The following is a 26,204-nucleotide window of genomic DNA, read 5'->3' on the forward strand; positions in this document are numbered from 1 at the left end:
CTAACTTAGATGGATATCACTCTTCTTGAAGACAACTACAAGTGAGAAGAACCTACTCAATCTCCTTTTGCCTTTGCTTCCACATGACAAGTGTGTTGTCTCAGTTTCCCATGATTTATACAATTTATGTTCTAAATCCCCCCAAGTCAGGGATTTATTCTTGACCTTTTCTGTGGGTAACCAGCACAGCTGAGCAGAGGTCTACAGCTCCTATGGCTGGACATTCAGAGGTGAATCATAGTAAATGGAGAGAGATACTGGCAGCATTTGTAAAAATGGATGAACTGGAATCTCATAAAAATGTCACACCAGAAGATAATCACGCTTATTCTAAAAAAAATTAAACCCTTTTTATTTGTATATTTATTTTCATATATAAAAGAAATACAAAAAAAGAAAGAAAAAGAAAAAAAAAAGAACACAAACAAAATGTTGATTATGGCAATTCAGTTTTGTCGGCCCCCTCTGCCTGGGCTGCTGCCTCAGATCCACCGGGAGTGAGCAAAGTCCTCCGGTTATAATGTCCCTTTATGATTCCAGAATTATTGTTCTCATTAAGGATTTGCTTCTGTTTTTGCCTGTTAAGAGACTGTACAAGTCCTAATACAACAGCTGCTAATGAATACTGTCCAGTCAGTTTTCTTGGTTGTAAGATTAAAGGATTTGGTTGAACTCTTCCTAGAAGAAAATATGTTTTGATTTTTCCTTCCTGTTCACTGATACCTTTGACATAAATCTCTCCTCGGTAGTCGAAGGCAAATCCTCGGTCCTTCAGGATCAGATATGTTTCTTCAGGCACTTGTATTCTGTCACTAACTCCTGTGCTGTCCATTCGACTTGCTAAATTAACCGTTTTGCCCCAGATATCATATTGCGGTTTCTTAGCACCGATAACTCCTGCTACGACAGAGCCATGGCTAATCCCTATTACAAAAAAGAGAGAAAGGGAGAGAGAGAACAACCAGTTAGATGAAAATGACTGAAAACCATGTTTGTACTTCAGAATTGTATGAAACCTGGTTCACATATACTTATCTCTAAGTTTAAGGAAAAGGTGCATATAAAAAGAAAGTAAGAAAAAAAGTTCAGGAAAGGTAGAGAACAAAAGTTATATCCTCAGAACTATTTGACAGGGCGTCCATCACAGTGGAACTGCAGTACTTACATGTCATCTGTATTCGACATACTATTGCCAAAATTCCTGCAAAATTATTCTTAAGTAGTAGGAAAGATCTTTCTGGATCTGCAATTGTTGAAGGCAACCCTGTCAGTGCTATGCAGTCCAGAAATGACATCCTTATGTTCCATGAAGCGAAAATACTAAAGTATTCCTGTGAAGTTATTGGAAGACTATATCTTATGATATTGTTGCATAAATTCAATGCAAGAAATAATATAAAGGTGACTTTTTTTTTTTCCTACAGTGAAGTTTTAAGAATAAGTTTACTGGTAGTGAAAGGCACTTTGGGAAAAAGATCTTACATTTTTAGATTTTCTTAAAAGACTTTATATATATATATATACGCAAATACGTATATATGTATAAATTGTTTATAGACATGGTCTCCAAATACAGTTGCATTCATGATGGATAAAAGCTTTGCAAGGGATCCACATTTACTGGACATGGATGAATGTTCCCTGAAAAATCCTGGGAGCTGGAGTTTTCCATGGCTCAAAACTATTGGGAAGCACTCTGAGTTAGCACAGACAGTGATGATGCTCCTCCATGCTGTGATTAACGAATACACTTCAGCTTTTCTAAGGGTAAGATTGTCTGTAAAGGACATGTTTTTTCTGAGTGGAGTTGGTTTTGGCCGGTGATCCAGTCAGCATAAATAGTCATCAAATTTGTTCCTGCTTTGTTGCATACATTCAGGTCATCCCTACATTCATGTCCCACCCTATTGATTTCATCCAGGATAATAGTTTACCCTTAGCAGAAGTTTAGAGGTGCTGCCACTGGGACAGATCAGGTCAGAACTGGAATTCAGTTTTTGTGCAAAGTCAAAAGGCTTTGTGCACAAAAACTGTGCATAGAGTTTAGGGTAAGCTACTATTCCCCTTTTTAATTTAAACCACATTTTAATTTTCATGCTTGTACTTGTACGCTTACCAATGCGGAGCTCAAAGTTGTTAAAAGAATGCTTGTTGATCTCCTGTATACTTTCATTCAAAGCTATGGAGAAGTCAGCCAGAGCACACAAATGCCCCCATTTGTCTTCACATTGCTGAGGAGTCATTAAAAATAATGTTAGAATTGTTTTGCATTTGCCTGTAGAACAGCTCCCACCCATCCCCACCAAGTGCCAAGTATCTTATAGATTTGGAATTTGTGAGAACAGTCTAAATGTGTTAGATCAAAGGCAGATAGGGTATTATTAAAGTTAAAGTAGTGCTTCCCACTTATATTACAACACTTGTATACCTGGATACAAGAAGGCTCGCTGTGAAGTACATGGCTTTTATAAGGGCAGATAGCGATAAGACAAAGGGGAATGATTTTAAGCTAAGAGTGTATATTTAGATTGGATCTTAGGAGAAAATTCTTCTCTCAGAGGGTGGTGAGGCACTGGAACAGGCTGCCCAGAGAAGCTGGGGATGCCCCATCCCTGGAGGTGTTCAAGACCAGGCTGGTTGGGGCTTTGGGCAACCTGGTCTGGTGGGAGGTGTCCCTGCCCATGGCAGGGGGGTTGGAACTGGGTGATCTTTAAGGACCCTTCCAACCCAAACCTTTCTATGATTCTGTGAAGTACCAAAGAAATCCATTTCCTACCAATAATCCAAAAGGCAAAAATGGGAATTAACAATGCATATGCATATATCTAATGCTGAGAAAAGAAGTATAAAGAGGATTGAGATTGTCCTGATAATGTTATAATGTCACCTCATCTATTATGAAGCCGGGTAATTCTTTCATTAAACAAATTTCCAGTCCATAGGAAGGAAGCATTGCAAGCCCCACCTCCGATCACGCAGTGCAGCCCTCTGACATTTTGATCATCCTCAGTATTTGAGCCAGATCATAAGAATCTCCCTAGCTTCACCCTCTTCTGTTTACATTCCTTGTCCTCAGCTTTATTCAGTTCAGGGCATGTCATCTTCCCTCAGCAACCCTCACCTCTTAGATATTGATGCAGTCATATACATATATGTATGAAGATAAGTATATTTAAAACATAGATATAAATTTCATTAGGCTTTTGTTGTTTAAAAAAGGATGAATTAATCAGTATTGGAAATGCAGTGAAGATTTTCTCCTTTTGAATTTTTACCCTCATCAAGCCTAAAGAATTAGTTAGGAGCTATGTAGCTGTGTCTCTGATGTTCAGTTCTTTGCTCATCTCTGCACAGAAGCAATTTAAGCTGGAACAAACAAACAAAAAAAATCTCATGCATGCCTAGTTTTGTGGATTTCTAGCTGTCAGAATCACTTGTTACTCTGTAGGTGGGAGATGCTCAGCTAGTTACACTCCACATGTTTTATAATGTATTCTAAACAAACAATGGAAATTTTCTAGTTTATAAAGCTCAGTCTAATCTAGTTGCTGTTTTCTTGGCAGTTGCAATCAACGTAGGCAGATCTGATTCCCACTCTCCTGTTGATCTGGGGCAGCACACCCCTCTTCTGTGGTGTTCTTCCTCGTGGGGAGGCACCGGTTGCCAAGCAAGACAGATTTCAACAGAAGCCAACTTCTTGCTGGATGTATTTTAGAAACTCATTTTATTCCTTTGGAGACCCCATTTTCAGGCATATTATTGCATGTAACTATGAATGGATTTCTCTCATCTGGCTCATCTGAGGTTCATGGCTATGACAGTGTATGTGTCTTCTGTGGCTGATTTTTTTGCACAGGTTGGTTTGCACCTCTGTAGGTGAGGGCAGTGTGCAGACTTCTGGTTTTATGATGCTCTGACATGTCAGCTTTATTTTGATGTATAGTTTATCATTCTGTCTAAAAATACACAGTTACATCCTTGTAATAAATGTTTAAATGCAACCTTGCACTTACATAAGCATGCTGCTAGTTAACAGATCCTTTCTTTTCATAATTTATTGCAGATTTCCAGTCAGATTCTGCTCTGAGTTACAGTAGTAACTTTAGAGTATGTCCGAAGATATAGATAGACCTGCTCTAGATTCACATCAGTGTGATTGAAAGGAGATTTTTTTCTCTCTGATAAACTTAAATTTGAAGAAAGAATCCATATGGTTCTTGTTCAGAGCACAAGATGGCATTTCAATTCATCAAGAAGTGCAACTGTTGTCTGCCAGAAGCCCCAAATGTCTATTTTTTTTTTAGCATACACAGCTCTATGAACATCAAAAAGATAACACTAATATTTTCTAATATGAATGTTGGGATCACACAAAAAAACTTTGCTTCTTAAAGTAGACTATTCTCTTACCTGTTTTTCAGGTGATAATCCTGACACGGCCATGTATGTGCTGCCAATTGTTTTAATTTTTTCAATATCTTGAAATCGCTCTTCACCTAGTAACTAATACACATGTAAAACAAACAACAAACAAACAAAAACAAAGAAAGTGTAATTTTTATTGCAAAATGCTTGTACAGATATAGAAATAAATCTTTGTGTTCATGGTTTCTTCCGGTCATGGCACACAGTTTGCTCAATGTTCTGGGACACACTGAGCTGTGGCTCTTTGCAACATCATCTATTTAGAGTGCATTCAAGATAAAGCCTGCTGTGCTCTGTAAAGCTGTTTGGTACATTTTGGAATGGATAATATAAGACATGCATATTCCAGCCTAACAAAAATGCAGATGAATCCCGCATTTGCTGAGATATAATCACAGAAAATTAATGAAGACAAACATTCTGTGTATGTGTGCTTGTATATAAGAACACCCAATCACATTAAAGTATTCCTAAATCTCTTTGGGGGGAATTCAGTTTGCTTAAATTAAGTGCTCTTATGGCAACGTTTCAGGTGATGAGGCCAGTATTAAAGGGAATTCAGCCAATTAACCATTTAAGCATCTTACACAGTCAGTGGATAGAGGTAGATGCCTCCGAAGAATTTCTATGAGAGATCAAGTCCTCATGCATGGCACGTTTCTCCCTATTTACTACCATGCCTGATGCCAGCATGTTGTCATTGGGTTGTTCCATCTGCACTTTTGTTATGTGTTTACCTCTTCTACAAAAACATCATGGAACCAATAGGAATTAGTAAACACCTGTATTGATGCTAAGTAGGAGTAATAACAATAAATAAATAAATAAATAACAAACAAGCAAAAAAATACCGTGCCAGATTAAAAATCTGGAAGAGAAAGAATAAATATTGTCTACCGACTAAAGCCCTGAGTAGAGTGGGAATGTCAATCAGGTCCCTATTTCAAGCCCATCTTCACAGTTTAAATAAGGATTTTGCATTAAGCTGGGATCAGAGCCTTACGTTCCTTGAGAGACCTAGGCAGACTTCAGATTGTGAACTCTACCAATGACAGCAGAACTTTATGTGGAAAGTGGGCATGTGTCACCTCATCACAGGCTTTAAAGATGTGTATTACTGAAGGTAATACCAAAACACCCTAGAAAACTTCAAGACATGCAGTGTGGTATCTAATAAATTCAGGCATCAATATGGTTATGCAGTCCTGGAAAACAACAACCAAAACCACCAACCAAAACCAACCAACCAACCAACCAAAAAATCACAACAACAAAAAAACAACCAAACCACTGTTCCCAGGCAATGAATTTGAAACTTTCAGTTCTAAAGTTGGGATTTAAATTTAAAAAAATCCAAAATTTCAAAAAAAACCACAAAACTGTGGTCAGGCAAAAAATTAATGAAGTTTTCCCCCTTCTTTTATACAGTGTCATACATTCTTTTTCCATCTTGTGGGTTTCAGTTTCCTGTCAATTAAAAACTAAAGGGAATATTTTATTCAAAGGGAAGAACATACCAAAGGCACAACATGAAATATCCCTGGCCATTGAAGTAACCACAGCATACGTCAGCCACAGTGTCGGGGGCTTGGAAGCGTTGCTGTTCATGTACAGATACAACACCATCTGTCTCTAATGGGAGGCTACACAGCATCGCACAAGGGACACAAAGCCATATGGTTAATGGATCCCTTCCAAGTCAGGAAAGTCCAAAAACTTGACCCGCTTCTCATTTTCTTTAAACTGCCAGAAAAGCCCATTATCTGCATTTCCCTCCTACATGGGCAGCTCTTCCAACTGCTCCCTTAAAGAAAAAGAATGTCTCTCTTTGCCATGCTTTTGTCAGCAGCCTGAGAGCACCAGGTGTGTGGGCAAGGAGAGAAAACGGTCTTGATTAAAAACAGACTATGTTTTCATTTCACATGCTCACTGGAAACAACAGCAGAGAGCACAGTAACAGAAAATGTATGATGAATATCTAAAATGGTTATTTTTAAGGAGGAAAAAAATTATGGGCTCTCAGGAAATTTAAAAGAAATAAACATATTTTATTTCTTCTCATTCATTATTATTTCTAAATCTCTATTTTTTTTCTTGCTTTATCTTGTTTATTAAACAACATATTTCCTTCTTCAAGTAATGGTTTATTTACCCATTACTTTCTTCACAGTATGACAGGATGATGGAATTTGTTATTGGGGAAAGGTATTCCCACTCAGGCTTAAGGCAACAGTTATTTGTTACAGCACTTTAAGTAGGCTTGCTAATTTACCAAGATAGTCCAGGAAACATTTTCAATCACTGTAATGTGGTTGGTATCTGAAAAGAGACTGAAGCTTAATCATTCAGTTCATGTACAGCCAAGGTCAGACCCTGTGGTATATTATTGCAGTAGAACGTGTACGAAGTAGTAGAAAAGGAATGCTTCAGGACATTCCACACAACTGCAAAGTAATCAGCGAAGTCTGAAAGCAGGATCCTGCAGGCTGCCAAAAAACGTTTGTGACAACATAGTATATTAGAACCTGTTTTTATAAACACCATGCAAATCACTGCAGGATAAAGGAAAAGGGAGGGAAAAAGAACCCATGAACTAGAAAGCTCTTATTAAAGAACAAATCCCAACTGTACCATCACTAAGATACACAAACGATAGATTAAATGACTAGAAAGACTATTACTTTACAGAAAAAAAGTCTATCAAGACTCAGAATTTTCACGAGAAATGTTCTGGTATTAATTTTTGGTAACAACGTTTCTAAGAATGGGAGTTTAGCCCTGTATGTGTCTTAAGAATACAGACACTTATGAGTAATTATAAAAATGAGTAATTATAAAAACAGATTTGTAATGTTCATGTTTGTTTAAGTGTGAAATATTCCCTTCAGCACCTCTGGGCCTGGGTACAAAATAGGAAATAATTGTATCATGTAATGATGTTATGTGCCAAAAAAAAAAAAAAAAAGTGTCCTTTTGTCAGTCCAGAACCCAATATCTCCTGAAACATCTCCCATTCTGCCTCAGTCAACAAGATGCCTGGACAAGTTGGAAATCAACAAATTTGGGGGCCTTCAGGGGAAAAAAAATCCTAAGTAATGACTGTGCTTTGAGAAGACTCAGTCACCTACTCCCCAATACTGACTTTTGGACCAGGTTCCCCAGGCTCCCTAAGAAAGAGTCAGTCACATCCTGAGTTGTCTGGGGACTCCTACCCTGCACAGCTGCTGGTGGCAGATTCTGTAAGGCCACTGTTCACTACTTTTTGTTTGACTGTTTTTGACTCCCTAACACAGATCCGCTAAGTGCAAAACAAAATAACAGATCTGGATAGTAAGCTTTCTGTTTTATTGTAACAAATAAATGCCTCTAAAATGAAGTAAAAATAACCCAGATCCCCACCCATGTCCCTATCACATTTTTCAGACCAGGTCAATTTGGATTTTTACCACTGCTTTCATTCAGAAATATATTCCTAGCACTATGGATAAAACATCCCTTTTACTATTACTTGTAAAAGGTAAGGTGGGGGTTCACAGTGTAGAATCTGTTTTGAGATTAGGAACTCAATTCAGTTGTCCACACACAGATATCTAGTGTTATTTAGACCATGTTTCCTGGTAAAACATCCAACAGCTTGCTCCAGGACAGTATGAGTTTTCTGATGGTGCAGTATGGGACCTGTCAGTCCCATGTGGTTGTCTCATATCACCTCAGAAATATCAAATGGCATTAAGCACCAATGTCTTAGACTCCTGTCATAAGAATTCTACATTTGGGTGTCTCTACAGTGTTGTTCACATGATGCTAAGGTACAATGTTCTTCTATGAAGAACAGATGTTCTTCCGTATATCTACTTTGTTCTTAAGCTGCAAGTCTGCATTTTGTTTCTAGGCCTGTGTTGAGACAGACAATCTTGGCAAGAAACATAATGATAAGCAAGGCATAGTGACATCATGTAATGTCAGTCAATAGTTATGTGGAAATATTACTGTCCCTGAAACACTGGACCTGAAATGACTTCTGGTTCCATTTCCATGGCTAGGATTGCTCACTTCACAGTGGTTCTGTCACCTTCCAGATTGCTTACAGAGTAAACTAATGGCATGACTACGCTGGAAATAGGTTAGCAGTCAGCAAGGGATCACATAATTTCATTTACTACCCATACCAAGAACATATCTATTATTCAACTGAACATGTCTGGGACATAATGCAGTCCCTAATTAGGTACTTTATTAATTACAGAACAGGTGTTGGGGACCTGAATGCATTATCATGTTAGGGTTTTTGATGAAAATGTTGTCTTCGGTAATCACCTCAGTAGCAATGAAATTTTGCTGTGAAGATTATATGAACATGCATGAAAAGATATCTTAAATTAATTCATAGCAATAGGCTTTGCATTAAGTTTGAGCCATAATCATTTTAATCAGATCTGGAAAGAAAAACAAAACTATTAATCATGAAGCAAGCTGACAGCTGTGCAAGATCTCAGAGATAAGAATGAGGTATTTATACCTATAGGGAAAGCAGAGCAGGAGTTTAGCAGGTGACAGAGCTCTTCTCATAGGAGAGAAAGTTAGTTTTCTACTGAAATGCACAAGGATGCATCTGTGAATTCTTCTATTTCCTGTTGGCAATTCTAGTATTTGCTCAGCTGTATGAATTAACCCTCAATTTCATTGTCTCTCACAATTTGGTACATTTGACCCTCATCCAGTTTTCATGAGCTACCACTCTATGAACTCTCCTAGTGTTCATCTTTACCTCCAGTAGCTTCCTCTGAAGCCCTTGGAGATGTCTGTAGTTCAAAGCAAAGCAAAACAAAACAATAAAAAAAAAAAAAAAACACCCTTAGACTAGATCCTCAAAGGGAGACAGGTACGTAAAGTAGGACTGAGATACTAATTATGAAAAAAAAAAAAAAAAAAGAAAAGAAAAAAAGGGACACATTCTCAATTTTTCATTCAGCTGTAGTCTAAGCCCTGGAGATGTCCACATTCTGTCAGTGCCTGGAAAAAAAATCTGTATGCTTAATCTATGGACAGAATCCTGGTATCCCTTCTCGTCGTCTCTCAAAAACTCAAATTTAATAATTTGTATTCTGATAATGCCTTTTGAGTTGAGAGCCAAAAAAATAAAAAGAAACAAACAGTGGTGAAAGCTTTTCTCATTTTTGCAAAGCACTACCTAAGTAGAGCTTTTCCCTATTCTGTTTAAGAAAATTATTCCATGGTTACATCGCTCATGTGGGATGTGAAATCCAGATCCAGCTCATTTTGAGGGAATTAACTCATTCCTTCTGCTTTCTTGGAAGGTGTCTTAATATCAACCCGACAAGACACTCTTCACTTCTCCATTTGACACTCTATCACAAAACAGAAAAGAATTAAAAAAAAAAAAAAATTGGATAAACAAAACATGAGATTCTAGGGTAGAATTTTTTACTGTTCCTCAAAGATTACTTGCTATACACGTGCCCAGTCCCCTACAATCCAGGTTAGTGCCAATTTTGTGTTTCTCAGAAAAATTCTAAAAAGAATGTGTTTTTCCCATTTTCTCTTTAAATCTCTTTCCCATATGGAATATTCCAGTCCAGAACATAGATCCAATCTCACTTGTTCACCTTCTTGAAGGACAGGATACCTAAATAAATACTTCTTTCTTTTTATGTCCTTTCCAAGCTTTTTTTTCCTCTCCACCTGTGAATTCCTTAACAAAGCAAGCAGCTTAACCAATGTATTACTTACCTGATCAGACAAGTGACATCAGTAAAAATGCCACCACCTTTCATTCATTACCCAACAACAGATTAAGAGCTGTGTGCTTCACATTTTACTTGACACTGTTTTACCTTTAATGTTTATTGAGTCCATTCACCTATTGTCTTCAAAAGAATACCTTTATAAATTCCAGTATTTAGATCATTATTTCCCAGAACTGCTGTAAATATCTTCACCCTTCCTTCTGCAGAATAAAGGCATGTTCTACTTTTAGGTATGCTGGAGCAGACCAGTTTTAACTGCATACGTTTATATTCAAGTAACTATTGATTTCAGTCTCTAATTCACTAGTCATTCAGACCAAAGTTTGGCAAGTCAAAATTAAAAAGCAAAATAGACAATTGTAACAGCAACTGGAGTTAAAAAAAATATCAGAAAATGATTGGAAGAAAAATAGTAAATTTGATAATTTAGGACAACGTATTTGGTGTTTGGGAACTCTAAGCACTACCAGATTTTCTCTAATCGCTGGTATTACCTCATCAAAGTCTGCAATGATCTCATTCAGCAAGCGCAGACATTCTACTCCTTGGTTATTCATCTCAGTCTGGGAATAGAAGTCAGCAAATCCAGGAATAGAAGCAAACATCACACCAACAGCATCATAAGACTGAGAGTACAATTCCTAAAAGAACAATGAAGAAAAACAAGTTGGAATGGGAATATAGGGAAGAGAAAGTTCTTGTCTGCAAGTAAAATATATTTCTTATTTTTTCCATGAATAGTACCTTCATAACTGAGGTTAGCATTAATATATTGTGTAAGTGACTAGCCAGGTTCAACAGGAGCAGGCTGACAGCTTTCATATTTTTATTATGGATTTTATGCAGGGTTTGACCTTTATTGGAAAACCTCTCTTTTTGCTTCTGAGGTCAGGAAACTACACCAGGAAAAAAAAAAAAAAAAGAGTAGAATTTCTGATTTTAATTTATATGGGGAATCACTTGAAGGAATGAGGAATTAATTTGCATGTACAGGTACCAGAGAATCAAACACTGTTAGGGAAGTAAAAGGAACCTAATGTTTATTATTTTTGAGATTTTTAAGTCTGTCTTGTATGTTTAGAGTCACCAATATATTTCTAGATTAGTTGATTAACAGGGATAACAGGGATCAGGTGGAGTCATTTTAAATGTTTAATATGAATTCTTTGTAAGGATTCTATCAATTAACTCATTTTCAAGTGGATAGTTTATACTTTAGATTACTGCATATCTTTACAAGTTTGTCTACTCTCTGGTAACCTGTGGTTCTCCTAAGGTGACTATGGAGCCATCTGTTTGCCTGGATCTTGGAGAGGTTCCTGTTATTAGGGTTTGGAAAGAGGGAGAAACAGAAGTGAGGGTTATAACGGAGTTACTGGGGATAGAAAGTAGTTTATAAGGGACCAGACGCAGGAGGCTATAAGGATAAAGTATCCCCTGGCATAAGCTTTCACTTATGCTACATGTATGTTTCACTCTGATATTGAATGAAAGATTTATATATGTATTGATTCTTGTGAAAATACATGTGAAATACAGTCAGTTCTTTGAGCCCAATTTTTTTTTTTTTTTAAATTAAAAAATGCCAGGGACTTATTCTGCACAGTTCCTGGTATGCTTTCCTAGTGGATAACATACCACAGCTGCACACGTTCTCTTTTATTTGTCTTTTATTTTTTATTTTTTTTTAATTTCAACTTCTAGCCATTGGCTCTTTCAGTGTCCTGGCAGTGCAAGGTCAAAAACTGGCATGGTGTTGCCCAATGTCTGGGTACTTTTGTTTCTGTTCTGGGACTTCTCTTGATATGCTGGTATGGAGCAGTTGCTTCTCAATGTTTTTGTTATTGTGCTTTAGGAAATGTTACTGCTTTACCCTCATTATAAAAGGACTGGACCCCATACACTTAATGTGAACACCTCAGGCTCTTATTCTTTCATCATTCTGCTTCTCCCTATAAAAGCATCCTGAACCCCTGCCCTGCACTTCGGTATGCTCTTAATGCTACTGCTCATCTAGACTTTTTAGTAGTGTGTCCTCCGGTGAAAATAGAAAAACTCTACTAGTTTCCAAGTTCACTGCCAGTCTCTTATTCAGGGGAAAAAAAAAAAAAAAAAGAGAGATTGATTACCATTTTACCCTTACACTTTCCTCCACTGAAGAACATCTACAGGGTCATGGAAGTCATACTCTAAGGATATTTCTGTTCCCTTCCACAGATATAGAAAAAAAGTAATACACAGGCTAGTTCATTGAGCCTTATGGAAAAGGAGACAATATGCACTTGAAGCACATATGCAATCAGACATACACTTTCCTCGGATCTTGAAGATAGAAAACAATTGGTTCAGTCTTCATCTGTTCGGTTTTTCTATTTTTGGTAAGAAGCATCAAGACAAAAATAATATATCCATGAGAAAATGCTTACAGTACACATTTGGGAATTCATGTTTTGAGAGCAGAGAAATTAACTTAATGGCCAGACTTGAACAGCAGAATAGATTGTACTGAAATGTGGTAGATTTTACAGCCAGCCAAGTCACACATAAATCATCCACAAGTATAGTCAGTCTGGGAAATTGCCCTACAAAATGCGAAAGTGGTGGCAATGAATTCAATGGCAAATTATTGAAGCATCAGCAATGATCCGTGGGGCATCTGCTTGCTTCTGAAGATTATTGTGCATGTGAGCATATGTGAATTGATGTGTAAGAGAGGACACATATTCCCTGAGAATCCATAATGCAGATATGACAAAACACTCTCATGGTTGGTATCAGGTCTGCTCCACTTGCAATGAAGTGTTTTAACCAAGTTGCTTTTGCACATCCATTTTCTCACATGCAAAGTTGTGTTTTTATGACCATTTAATACCCACAGAGTGGGTATTCCTCAAAAACATGATTCCTATAGTTCCTTTCCTTGCAGGTTCTCACTATGTCACCTTTCTCTTGGTGTTATTTGAAATCACATATTCAGAACACAATGATTCCTCATTGTGTAGTGTAATTTGGCTGCTTACATCTATTTTCAAAATGTAGAAACAGAAAGAGGGAGACCTGAATCCATTTTACTACACAATGAATCTTAGTATGGCAGAGTTGGCAACTTTAATCTTGAAGCATTTGTTATGTCTTCATTGTTAAATATAATTCCAACATTAAATGAGAAAATCCCAATTTTATAATTTGTCTCTATTCACGGACAGTACTAAAATATGCATTTGCCTTATTTCAGATAAAGATTAAGTGATTTCCTGCTGTTTTCGGAATCAAATGCTGATCTTTCCCATATCTCTTCAGCAATCCCTCTCCAAATTCTGTTTTAGAAATATGCAGAAACTCCATCACCAGCAGACTTTTTACCAGTTTTCCCTAGATTTGACAGACCTTCAGCACAATTAGCTTACACTTACAAAGCTTTTCTATGTGTATTGCAAATATGCTTTAGAAACAAAGCTACAAACTGTGTTTCTGAAATGGGTGCTTTGTTAATTGCACAGAAAAGGCAATTCAAAGCAAAGCAATATGAAATGGCAAAGATGTTCTCTTGGGTCTGGATATACAGGAGGCTTGGGTCTACTGCTGCCTGTTGCACGGATTGCTTGCATAATAATTGGCAGGGCTTTAATAATACTTCTGCAATACTGGGCTATCTTAAAGTTTCATGGGTATTTTGTTAAATATCTAACTTTTTTTAGGAATATTTGATTTTCATAGACTCAGAAGTTGGGAGGGACCTTTGAAGGGTCCCATTAGAAGCAGGAACAATTTGATCAGGTTTCTCATGGCCTTTGCCAAACTGAAAAGCTGAAAATTTTACATCCTCTGTGAGACTTTGATGTAATATCTGACCAGATCCCTAGGCAAAATTTTTCTTTCATCTAACTGGGATTTTTCTTCCTGCAGCTTGTGTCCATTGCATCTTGTCCTTCATCTGAGAAGGGTTTGTCTTTGTCTTTTCTATAACCAACCAGTAGGTAGTTGAAGACAACAATAAGATCCTCCTTCATCCTTTTCCTCTTTAAGGTTGAACAAACCCAGTTCTCTCAGCCTCTTGTCATATGTCGTGGTGTCTGAAAATACTAATAATTTTAGTGGCCCTAAGCTGAAATTGTTCTGGTAGGTCTATGTGTGGTAGGTCTACTGGGGACCCTAAAGCTGGATGGAAACAGCACTCCATATGCAGACCTAGAAGTGCAGAACACAGAATAGTAATTTCCCAATTTCCCTAACATTAAAACATGATTTTTTAAAAATTCATTATTTATTTATTTATTTTTAAAATATGGACCAGATGTCAAATACAGGCGGTATTTTTGTATTGAGTACTATTGAGAATGGTGTAAAAACAATTCCTGAACAGATCTGTTTTTCTTTTGCTAATTAAACAAAATTTTCAGAGATAATATTGATACCTACTTCATTATCCCGGTCCTTCTCCAGGAAGTGACGGGCAACATGACTGGGTAAAATATTCCGTAGCATATTTTCATTGTGCTCCCTTAACTCCTTCATTTCATTGATTTCTTCTTTTGCTTGAACACGCCAGAGAAAATCCAGCCTTGCCGTGTATTCAAGCTGTAATTTCAGAAATAAAGGAAGTGCAAAAATAAAACCCAACAAGATAAGAGTAGCTGTTGTATTGTCATTCTGGAAGGCTGCTCCTGCCATGTAATTTCTTCAGCATTGATGAAGATCTTTGACTCAGAAAGAATTTGATTTCATTGCCAGAAAAAAGTATCCTTTATTTGCCTTGTGTATTGTGAGTGCCTCAGAGAAATATTGGGACTAACAATATTTGTCATTACTGTTACGGTCAGTGGCTAGAAATTTTCCGAAAGTTATTTTCCTTTTGAACACCTTACTGTTATTTAAATAAAAACATAATGGAATCAGACAGGAGATTAGTAATTGGAAGATATTAGTATGAAATAAATATGTTCTCCTTTTCATGTATATATATATATATATTTAATGAAATGGATTTCATGAGGAAATAACAAATATGATTCCAAATACTTTTCAAAGTAAGGTGTTTTACTTCTTACAGATGAGCATCTTTCAGCAAAACTAAATCCAAAAGTCCAACACAATGTCAAGGAGGACTTTCAAGTCTGTGGTACCAAAATGAGATATTTCTGTTGTGGGGACATGCACTTGTATGTTTTTTAAATCTTTTAAAAGATAGTGAAAGATATGCTATTGGCATTCCCTTGAGTACTCAGTCCCTGTTGTACTGGGGATCCAGGGTTTGCACAGTAAGAATTTCAAACCCACAAAGTGGCAGTGCCTGATAAGTTCTAACCAAATTAGATCACTTTCAGTGCTGCATGTATATAGAGCAAAAGTAATACTCCTGCACAGCACAGTTTATATATAAATACATATATATATATTTATTGCATATTTATACATGTATATTTGTATATATAAAAATGGAAGCTGTCTGCTAGCTGGAGAGCATGCAGAAACATCACATTTTTTGCCTGAGAGGCATGTCTTAATACATGGACAAGACCACAACTGCCAGGACTTTTGAGTGCATGGCACTGAAGGAGAGCTTTCAGATTTGAAGGCAGGTGATACTTTAGCTTGCACAAGGCCTGTACAAAAGCTGATTTATTAAACTACAGCCTGATGGAAATATACCTTTCTGTGATGCAAACTGAAAGAGAAGATGTATTTTTAAGACTTGAGATGCTTTAAACAGAGATAATAATCAAATATTCAGCAGAGGGTTATATAGCATCAGTAAATAAATGCATATTCTATTTGGGAGAGACATCAAATGGATTGCCAAAAGGTATTGGGATAAGTACGTGGCTGCGATATAATTCACATAACAAGGGGAATCCTGCAGTGGGTGGGAATGGCTAAGACGGGGTTCAGGCATTGACTAGTGACTCATCTGGTCCATGTTTTTCATTGTTAGCAGTGACCAATGGCAAACAGTTTTGAAGAATATACAAAGGCACCTTGCAAGGGGGCTTACAGTTTGACTGTACTAGAGGAAGCTTTTCTTCCTAAAAGCTAAAAATGAGCCTGACTTGATATAATCTTTCAAAGCTTGTATGCATTTTAGTAGTGATTTACATTTTCTCTAAATGCTATTGCCACCTTTAAAAACAATCAGTCTCTTTTCTAATTCTAATATTTTGATCTTCCATCTTGTGACTGTTAGATTAACTGCCCCCCCCAAAAAAAAAAAAAAATTAAGATAAAAATAATCCTGTGTCAGGAAAATATATATTTAAAGCATTTTTCCTGACATTTGGAGTTTCCTTGTTGTTCACTTTGCATTTGTGCTAAAAGAGAGAGCCCATACATGATCATATCTGACTTTTATCTCTACCAGCTGACTGTGAAGGCAACACTGACTATAATTTTGCAAGAAGATCTTAAGGTATTTTACAGATTGGCTTGGAGCAGGAGCTGCTGATGGATTCTAAGGTCTTTGATGCTTCAGATATTTAAAACCACTACAATGAAAGGTTTTCAAAAGGCTATAATGCATTTTTTTCACAGCTGAGTTTTTTTTTTTTTTTTCCACATCTCTAAACCTAACTCAGAATAGCAACAGTTTATATTTTAGATAATTTCATTTTGGTTATTTATAATCTTATTGTAGCATAAAATATTTTTCTTGGATCTTCAATTGCTGAGATGACGTTGATAGTTCAGAGGTAAGAGGATGTCCTACATATGAGGTTTGAAAATAGTTTTAGGAAGATGTTCTGCTAAGTTCTGATACTTGCTAAAACTAACAAAATTGTAGGGTAGAATTTTGGGTTTAGAAATACGAGTACAGAATAGAAATAAAAATATCTGACTGCAACCGTCTGATCTTGAAATGTTCAAGTTTTCTTGTCCTGCCATATATTCCCCATATGCACTCCTAATTTCAATAGTGAGTGAAGAGAATAGAGCAGATGCATTATACAGCAAGCCTAGCATTCCCTATGTCCGGTATTGCTAAACAACCCAATCTTTCTCCGGACAATTTCCATATGCAAGGAAAGGACAAGGTAAGGATCAGTGTTTGAGAGACAGAATATTTTTTCATTTAAGAATGAGAAAGGAAAGGGTTTGCATAACAAAAGGGCACATTCAACCACTGAAAATTGTCTAACTTCAAATAAAACAAGCAAATAGCCTTTACTCACTAATTTAAAATCTGTGCATAGAAAAATTAATGAAGAGACCTGTAGCATAGTATCAGAATTAGATATGTATCTTCGTCTCTTTTTCTCTTTCAATTGTAACAATCTCCTCATCCTATTTCCTCATTCTTCCTTGTTTTCCCAAGCATGAATAAGGTTAAGGTGGTCATGGTTTTTGCAAATAGTTTGCCTTGGAGGGATGTCAGTCCTTCCTCCCTTCCCAAAAGTCTTTGGAGAGTAAAGCTACAGCTCTGACATCCAGAGGTTATTGTGTACAAAGCTGCCTGTGCCAACCCTGTCAAAGCTCAAGTTGTCCTTTGTACCAAATAGCTCCAGAAGCAGAGGAGCAATCTGTCAACACTTGCCGGCGCCAGAACACCCATCTGCAACCTAACAGAAACCAGAGACAGTCTTTGACCTCTGTTTCATAAGGTCTCTTCTTAGGTCTAATTTCTTAGGTCTAATTGGAAATTGGAGTGGAGGGAGAGGGAGGACTGAGCCTTCTGTGGGCAGTTTTATTTCTTCTGCATTTGTTAAAACCTTTTTTTTTATTTATTTATTTTTAAAAAAAAAACATGGTGGTAGGTTGCACTCAGGTTTAATAGGTTACTTATTTTTGTGTCTTTTCATGAGAGATGTATTTCCAATAGAGAAGACTGTATGTGATATTGTATTTTGGTAAGATTTTGAAGGATTTTTTATGTTCTATTTAACTCATTAAAATGATAAAGCAGTACATAAACACATTTTAAGTACAGAATGTCTAACCTCAAAATAGTCCACAATACTTCTTTCATGAACTTTTTTTCAAGTTTAGCTTGCAGAAATACTGTCGTAAAATGTGTACTACTCATCTTAAGAATATGTTTCTAGATGAAATTGGCTTTCTAATGAGGAATTATTCTATTTGGCCTGATGTCATAAATCAGTGATAGAACTATATATAATTACGGGTTTAGCACAAGAGACTGTCTCTATTTTTTGGCTGAAATACAGGCAAGATTGTAAGAAGAAACTGACTTTGATTAGACATACTCACACAACCTTTTCTTGATAAGAATCTAATTTAAAAGTCTGTCTGCAAATGTGGGGATTAACTTTAAATCACACTAGATAAAGAATAGCAGAGAATTAGCTGTTCAGAAATTAAATGCCCATAAGCTTGATCTTACAAAAGTAATCTCTTTTGCAAAAACACCTAGAATGAGGCATATCTTGAGTTATTCTAATTCTGCAGTTTTTAAAAAGTAAAGCTGTGCTGGAGGACAGCTTTATCAGATTTAATGAATTCTCCATCAGTTCATACAATTGAAGAGGTTTTTCTAATGTGCTCTGGATTATTATAATTCTTTTTATAATTCTTTTAATATATATATATTTCATAGTTTGTATTTATACAGATACTTTTAGGCTAACTTTATAATAGTAAATAAAACAGTGCAAGAAAATGTTCTCAGGCACTGTTTTTGGATTTTGTTAAACTGATAGATTAGCCCTATGAATCATTTGGGAGAACATGCAGAGGTAAGCACATGTCAGGGACCATTTCCAAGGGCAGTTTGGGTATAGCCACTCTGTTTTATGGGACAAGGAAGATTAACAGGCTGGAAAAAGGCTGTGCTGTACCAACAGGCCTCCAGGCTGGAGAACAGTTTCAAATACCCTCACTCGGATTTTTGTAAAATACAAATGTTTACACACTCAGATTTTGATCCTGAAGAGCATTGCTGTCTTAATTCTTACTCTATCTTAATCAGTGTTTCTTTTTAAATGCTTACTCTCACTTTAGAAGATTGCCAACCCTAAGAGTTTTATCTTTGCTTATGCTAAGAATTTCCTAGCCTTCTCTTATTGCCTCACTCCAATTAGGATCTACAAATGCTGGTATTAATCAGCCTAACCCTCTTCAAGGGAAAATCTTTAAGCAAGTTGAATATGCAGGACCATGTCTAAGGGCAATTATCATTGATGCTTCCTTTAATGTAGTAGTTCTGTTTGTCTTTATGTGAACAGAAACTGCCTGCAGTCAGCATGCTTGATATGCAGTGCCATAGAGGTTGTCAATCAGAAGCACTGCAAAGAAAACACCCTGATTTAGATGTATTTTAGTGAATGTGTTGGTTGATTAACTATTATTTTGATACAGTAGTTCCTTGATTCCTCCTCAAGTATCAGTCCTAAAACACTGAGGCATCTAAGTCCTTGTTATGATCTAGGACAAGGTGAAAGCATTCCTGCAAGCGGTCCATGACCCAAAGAAGTCAGTGTTGGTGCTTAGACCTCTGTAACCTCAAATTTTACTCAGTTCCTCAAATGCAGTGTTTTTCTTCTATCAACATATTAAGTCATTTCAAGGGAGTTTTATTTACTGATTTGTTATTCCCTTTCTTCATTTTAGTTTTATGCCTGCTCAAGTGCACTGAAGTAATCAGATGACACTGGAATTGCACAAATACCTAAGATAAATGAAGTCCCATTTGTTTGTTCAACTTCTATAAACAACTACAATATAACTTGCCTATTGCTGAATATAATATCGCACGTGTTCTTTAAGAATGCTAGGCAGTGTCAGATGTAGGCTTTCTTTAATCAGATTCTGCATATGGCTTATTAAATTGTTAAAGGTCATATGCTCAAGTGGATAAAAAGCCAGTTGGTATTTTGAAAGTAATTATTGTCACATCCTGCAATTGCAAGTGATACAGGGAATGGTTGAGGCAAATGTTTGCATTACCTGTTGACCATGATAAAATACGGCTAAAAGGAACATTGCCATCAGTAGTAAAGATGCCTCCTTTGTACCCAGGAAGTCTGTTCTGGAAAAATAAAATAAAATACAGTTATTGATTTGTCAGTGCTTGTTGTAATCATGCAGAAATTTCATTCTGTAATTCCCTGGTACTTTTTCTTGTTCATTAAAAAGTCCTCTGTATTTGAACATTTAACTTAGAAATAATTAGTTCAAGAGGACAGGCATGTAATTAGAGTGCTTGCTGTTTGGAAACAAATGTATTAAATAACTAAATTGTAGCCTACAGTAAGTACACAGAAGGTGATGATCTTTCTCTTTCAAATGTGATATGCAAGCTGTGTGCCAGTCATTCCGCTTTCCTGGGAGCTTTATAAACAACAATGAACACAACAACCCTTGCCACGTACAGGAGGTTGTAGCTGCATAGGGAAAGGTTTAGGTTGAATCTAGTACAGGGAAACTTCCAGAGTGTGACAGTAAGAGCCCAACAAATGGGCCTAGACATAAAAGATGGACCCCAAGGCTGTTGCTGAAATTTAAATATCCCTATATTGATTTTACTGAGACACAAAGAGGAGAGCATAGAATTGTTTGCCTATGCTGGGAAGTAAAGGAAACGCTTGTAGATAGTAGGGAAACAAAGAAGATGAGTTAAGAAAGTATGTGTCTATTTTCTGCTGAATGGAATCAGAGATGCTGTGTGTGGAACAATGGAGAAAGTGTGACGAAATATGGTGAAAAGAGCCCAGAACAGTTTAAGTAGGTTTCAAATACAGGGAGGAATTGCAATTATGTTGAAAGATGACAAAACTGAAAAAGCCATTATCTCTACAATGCCAGAGGGTTTTAAAGAGACATGTTTCTCAGGGGGGAAAGACATAAATGGAGAGGTTGGGGAATTGGTAGGGCCAAATTTATAATAAAACAAAAGGGAGAAGGAAAATTTGGAGCTGAATGGAAACAGATACTTGACAATTATTTTGTTGAAGGTAGATAAATGAAGATGAGGAAATGGCTAAAAGTTGCTTAAAGCGTGAAGTTGTGAAAAAAAGTCCATATTGGAGTAAACAATGAGTGAAAGGTGGAAGAGACTTTGGGACACGCTTCTGTCTACCTTGAGATATAAGAATAATCATAGAATCATTTAGGTTGGAAAAGACCTCTAAGATCATCCAGTCCAACCTTAAGTAATGCACAGCCCAGACCCTGAATCTATTTACCACAGTAATTTTGAAAAAAAGATAGATGATACTTGTCAGAGGACTCCCATGACAACTACAGCACACAGAAAAGTGGACCTTGACAAGACTAAACCAAATAGAAACTTGCTTGGGAGTGAGGTAACTGAACTGACCTTGTGGGTTTGATGAAGAATGTAAATACTTTGAATTCAAGTGTTTTCCCATTTTGCAGTTGTAAGAAATATGGCCTCCCCAGGATTTCATTCTGGAAGGACTCTGATACACTGGCTGAGGGCAGCAACCTCAAAGATAATAGTTACAAATGCCTCTATCATTGGATATTGTAGTAAAGTAGTTATAGCCCCAAATATATGAGACAGATGAGTTTTGTATTAAGTTGCAATACCTTTTATTCAACTATTTAGTATAGCTAAGAAAACAGAGAAGCTGCTGAAAACAGGGCCGTGAACCTTGTGCTTCCTAATGTCAGAGGTGAAGCTCAAGTCCTTTTCCTGAGTGTGGAGCATCTCAGCTGAGATGAACTGTTCTCCTGGACTGTTGGTTGCGCTGAAGTATATTCCTGGCTGTTTCTTCCTCTGTGGTAAAGTCCCTGGAGAGTTTTATTGCCACGGGAAATAGAAACTATTCTGAATCTGAAGATTTTCATGCAAGGATAAACTTTCTTTGCCGTGCTTAATTAGTGGAAATAAAAATACGATCATGACATCATCAGATAATGACCATGATATCTACTTCTAGTTAATGCTCTTGGTCAGAGTATTATTTCCTTCCTGTCATTTGTTTTATTTGCTGGGCTCTGTCATGAGTATACTATATGTTATATGATTAGACAGTAAGAGCATAACTAGGATTAGAAAAAGGAATTGCATCTTAAGTCATTAGTATTTTGGTACTGTAGGAAGCTAGTAAGGAAAGATATGTGTGCAGAGCCTTATTGTGTGTAAAGATGTGTCTGTTGTGAGAACTACTTGCACTGCAAATGCATGCTTTTCTGTGCTTTTGCAGTTTTTCAGTTACAGGTTTTGTTGGCATGCACTTAAAAGCACAAGAAGCAGCACAAGCTTGTCGAGTACCAAAGATTAAAGATGTTTTTCTGAATGAGCTAAATCACTGCTACTCTATGTTCAGAGTTATTTAACACTTGGAGCAGCTCTAGCTGCAAATCGTGATGGATCTTCTGTCCTCCCACTGGCTCTTCAGCTCCTCTTTCTGACAAGAGAGTCTACAAAATGAGATCATCCCTGTATTCCTTATATCTCTAGCAACTGTATGTTATATTTTGAGATTTATATGGGTAAAACCCTGCCCCTAAAATATCAACTGTTTACTCCTGGTTTCTTAATTGGAGGTAAAAGTTTAAATCAGTACTTCTGGAGTATTCAGGACTAGAAACAAGTGGTGTATATGCACTATAACATATTTTTGCAACATGGATGGACTATGGGAGATTTAAGAGATAATCCCTGCTCAATATTTAATTTTCCTCATGAAATGAGTACTTAAATAAAAAGGCCTGAGAAAAAAAAAATCATATTATAAATCTTGTTAGATTAGCCATTGCCTCTTGTAACCAAGCCTATTCTTTACTATTATGTTATCCAATATGTGTACTCTCTGGTAAGACTTGACCTTTTACCATGTTAAAAAACAGTTCCGAAAGGAAACTGTGAACACTTACTCTCCATTGTGGTTAAAGTTGTCATATTGCAGAAAAAGTGAAGCATAAATGGTCTCAGTCAGCAGAGAATAGATCGCAATCATGATGAGAAGTACTGCCAGTTTCAGGACAGAGTTGAGACGAAGAAAGACTGCACAAGTCACCATTGCCAGCACACCAGTGAAGACAAAATACTGAAGAGAAAATGACAGTCAATTACTTTTAGTGATTAGTGATTATACATTCACTTCATTGATATCTGCATAAATGATCCAGTGATCAGAAGTATCAAAAACTATTGATCTCGAATTTGGTGCTCTTGTAAGTCTTAGCATACAGACTACTATAGAAACAAAGTGCTCATATAGAATGTTCAATTAAAACTTCTCTTATTTTGCATGACACCTCCATATTAGCAGAAATGCTCTTTTGCACCTTTGTTGCATTTTCATAGTATTAGAATGGAAAGGGCATCCTGTATAATGAAAAGAGGAAAGTGAGAAATGCTGTATATAATAGCTGGCTAATGAAAAGTCAACAGTGAGAATCCTTTCTATTCCTTTGGTTCTAAACTTTCACAGGATTCACATTAATTAGGACAGGAGAATCATACTCCTGCTTTATCCTTTTCCCATGCTACCTGAAGAGAGGATAAAGCCATAGGTTTGGGTGTTTATTACAATTATTTATTTATTTATTTATGTATTTAATTATTTTTAATATTACAAGTAAAGCTCAGTTTCACTATTCTCTTAAAATGTGATGCCCGGAAGTTTTATTCAGACTTCATTTTCTAATCTCATCACTGTCTCATTTTTCTCAATGGTTAGTCATCTGTCAAATGCAAACCATGCAGCTGATACTGGATATAGAAAAACAATCATGGCCATAAGCTATTCAGATTTGAAATAGCAACCTCAACACACATGGTCCAAATGTAGTTTAAATTAACTCCTATCATACCGTCTTAGGAGAGACTGCAGCACTCAAATTTCTGACTACAGTTTTTTCTTTAGTACAGTTCCTCTGTGGGAAAGAGTGCTCCTCTGCAATTTGTGGCAATATCATGACACTGCCATATGACATTCTAAGCAACATGCACATAACCAAACCATTGATTTTGCTATCTGCTTGCTCATCATAGAGAGGACATTTTTGTTTGTTTCAAATGGAAATTTAAAATCTCTGCAGTTTTTTGTTGTGTTTATTTATTTGTTGATATAAAAAATATTAGTCTCCTCCATTAGCTTCCTAAGAATTAAGTAGTATGTTTTATTGAGGTGATGCACTGAATCGTTGCTGGATGAGTTTCCAATTATTTTTAAATACACAAGACAGGCAGAAAAAGCTAGAAATTTGGGCATATGAGATTCTGATGCTTACAGAAAGGAAGCTGGAGGACTTAGTTTGGTAAAGCATTTAATAATGACTTGTCATTGATTTCATACATGAACAAGGATATTACTAGCCAGAGGGGGCTTCCATTTTTCTTAATGACTTCTATTGAAGAAAAAAATAATAATCTTTACTTGTACCAAAATGCAGGTCTTGTCACATCTCAGTGTCTCATGTCTACTCACATTTCAGCTGTCTGCTGAACTCTGTCTACATATATACAGGCTGAACAGCAAGAACAATAAAAACCTTAGGATACATAAAGATTCTGGTTGTAATGTTCTATTAGGCCATAAGATTGATTCATTCTGTAATCCATCTCTACTTTTTCTGCCAGCCTATTGATAGATGACAAGGTTCAACTTCACAGTCCTATTAAGGCACCTGACTCCACCACCATTACACAGGTCATTGATTTTAGTTAGTAGTTGCCATGTAACTTCTGTGGAGCTGTGCCTCAGATTCAAAAGTACCCTCAGAAATACCTCAGGATAGGAACAGATGTCTGTAAAAGGTGCAGATGAATTGTTGAACGTCTGATTCTTCAGGGGCACTGGTTTGTCAAAATCACACCATAGCTGTGAATAAAGGAAAAAAGAGAAAAATAAATAAATCGGGGCTACATTGTGCGCTAGTGACTAAGTGCTTGTGTGGCTGTCTGGCTTGGTTCAGGGGTGGAACTGGCTGACCTGCTCCTCTCCATACCAGCTTCCTAACTGCCAGCAAGGGCTAAATGGACAACATGAAGACAGAAAAGTGGGAATGAAAAGGAAATGGGAAAGCTATTCACACTACAGGCATTTAGCGTCTGTGTAGCCTTCCTATTCAATCCTGTTCCCAAAGGTGAAAGATGAGCTCCTCCAGGAGTTTCAGAGGACTGACATTGGACTCTTAAGAACTACCATGTGATAATGTCTATGTTTTACTATGAATTATAGACAACATAATTATATTGTGAGCATAAAATCAAACTATATGTGTACACTTGCTTGAAGGCAGGTTTTTCCTGCTATGCTGTTATGGATGGTGTTATCCTTCTAGGGGTGGGAAAAAATCCCATGACATCATGCCATGTGTCAAAGAATAACATGGTCCCAGAATTGTAAGTGAGACATCTAGAATGTAAGGGAATGAAAAATGGTTCATGATACAATGTTTTTGATAATAGTATCTAGGAGAATTTCAGAAAATACAGCATTTTAACTGCTATGACCTGAATTCATTTTAATGGTATTTCAAACTGGCTGTATTAAGTATAAATAAGACACCAGTGTTGAATCGTAATATATCATGGTCTTAGAACACAGGAAAAAAAATCATTAATGTTTTCATGTTTTGACAGTCAAAGCAGATGGAGTTTCCCGTCACATATATTAATCCAATCTGGATGTTTATACTAGGTCATTTCATTAACCTGATATGTACAAGCTAGTTCCCTTGTCCCTCTTTCTAAAAGTTAGATAGTTTGTTTAATGAAGCCCAATTACTTAAAATTAAATTCTAATGAATTTTGAACTTGGAACTCTCTTGTTTGTTCTTTCAGCAACTCGGTCATCTCTGAAGTGCAGCAACATTTTCTAGGTTGTCTATACAGTCCTGCATGACAGCAGATAATGGTAACTTCTGCAAGTTCATGAGGTGTATAGCACCTCTCTACAAGGCAGAGTGCCATCTCTGAGTGCCTCTTTAAAAGATATTCAGGATCATAATCTTTTTTTCTAATGTTTTAATAATAAGAATGTACTCGATATAGAGAATCGCTAGACTAATTTGCCCATCTAGTGAAACCAAAGACTTTTGTTAGAAGGTACCCAAACCTTACTTCCCTCCAGCTGGCTGAATTTG

At 36.6% G+C, this 26,204-nt stretch overlaps 1 protein-coding gene across 2 annotated transcripts in view; it reads right to left on the reverse strand.

Moving 5' to 3' along the window:
• Positions 1-370: 370 nt before the first annotated feature.
• The window catches only part of ADCY8 (adenylate cyclase 8), a 127,980-nt gene continuing 102,146 nt past the window's right edge, over positions 371-26,204 (reverse strand). Inside the window, exons 10-17 of one of the 2 annotated variants that reach the window (XM_040547186.1) lie at positions 24,845-24,937; positions 22,986-23,158; positions 20,088-20,169; positions 14,613-14,771; positions 10,688-10,834; positions 4,411-4,503; positions 2,117-2,231; positions 371-924 (exon numbers count right to left, since the gene is read on the reverse strand). In XM_040547186.1, the coding sequence (XP_040403120.1) occupies positions 437-924; positions 2,117-2,231; positions 4,411-4,503; positions 10,688-10,834; positions 14,613-14,771; positions 20,088-20,169; positions 22,986-23,158; positions 24,845-24,937 (1,350 nt within the window). In that variant the 3' untranslated portion in view covers positions 371-436. The remainder of the gene's footprint in view (positions 925-2,116; positions 2,232-4,410; positions 4,504-10,687; positions 10,835-14,612; positions 14,772-20,087; positions 20,170-22,985; positions 23,159-24,844; positions 24,938-26,204) is intronic. The other variant, XM_040547185.1, reaches the window with a different exon arrangement.

Source organism: Cygnus olor, chromosome 2, assembly GCF_009769625.2.
Source record: "Cygnus olor isolate bCygOlo1 chromosome 2, bCygOlo1.pri.v2, whole genome shotgun sequence".
In the NCBI taxonomy this organism is placed as follows: domain Eukaryota; kingdom Metazoa; phylum Chordata; class Aves; order Anseriformes; family Anatidae; genus Cygnus; species Cygnus olor.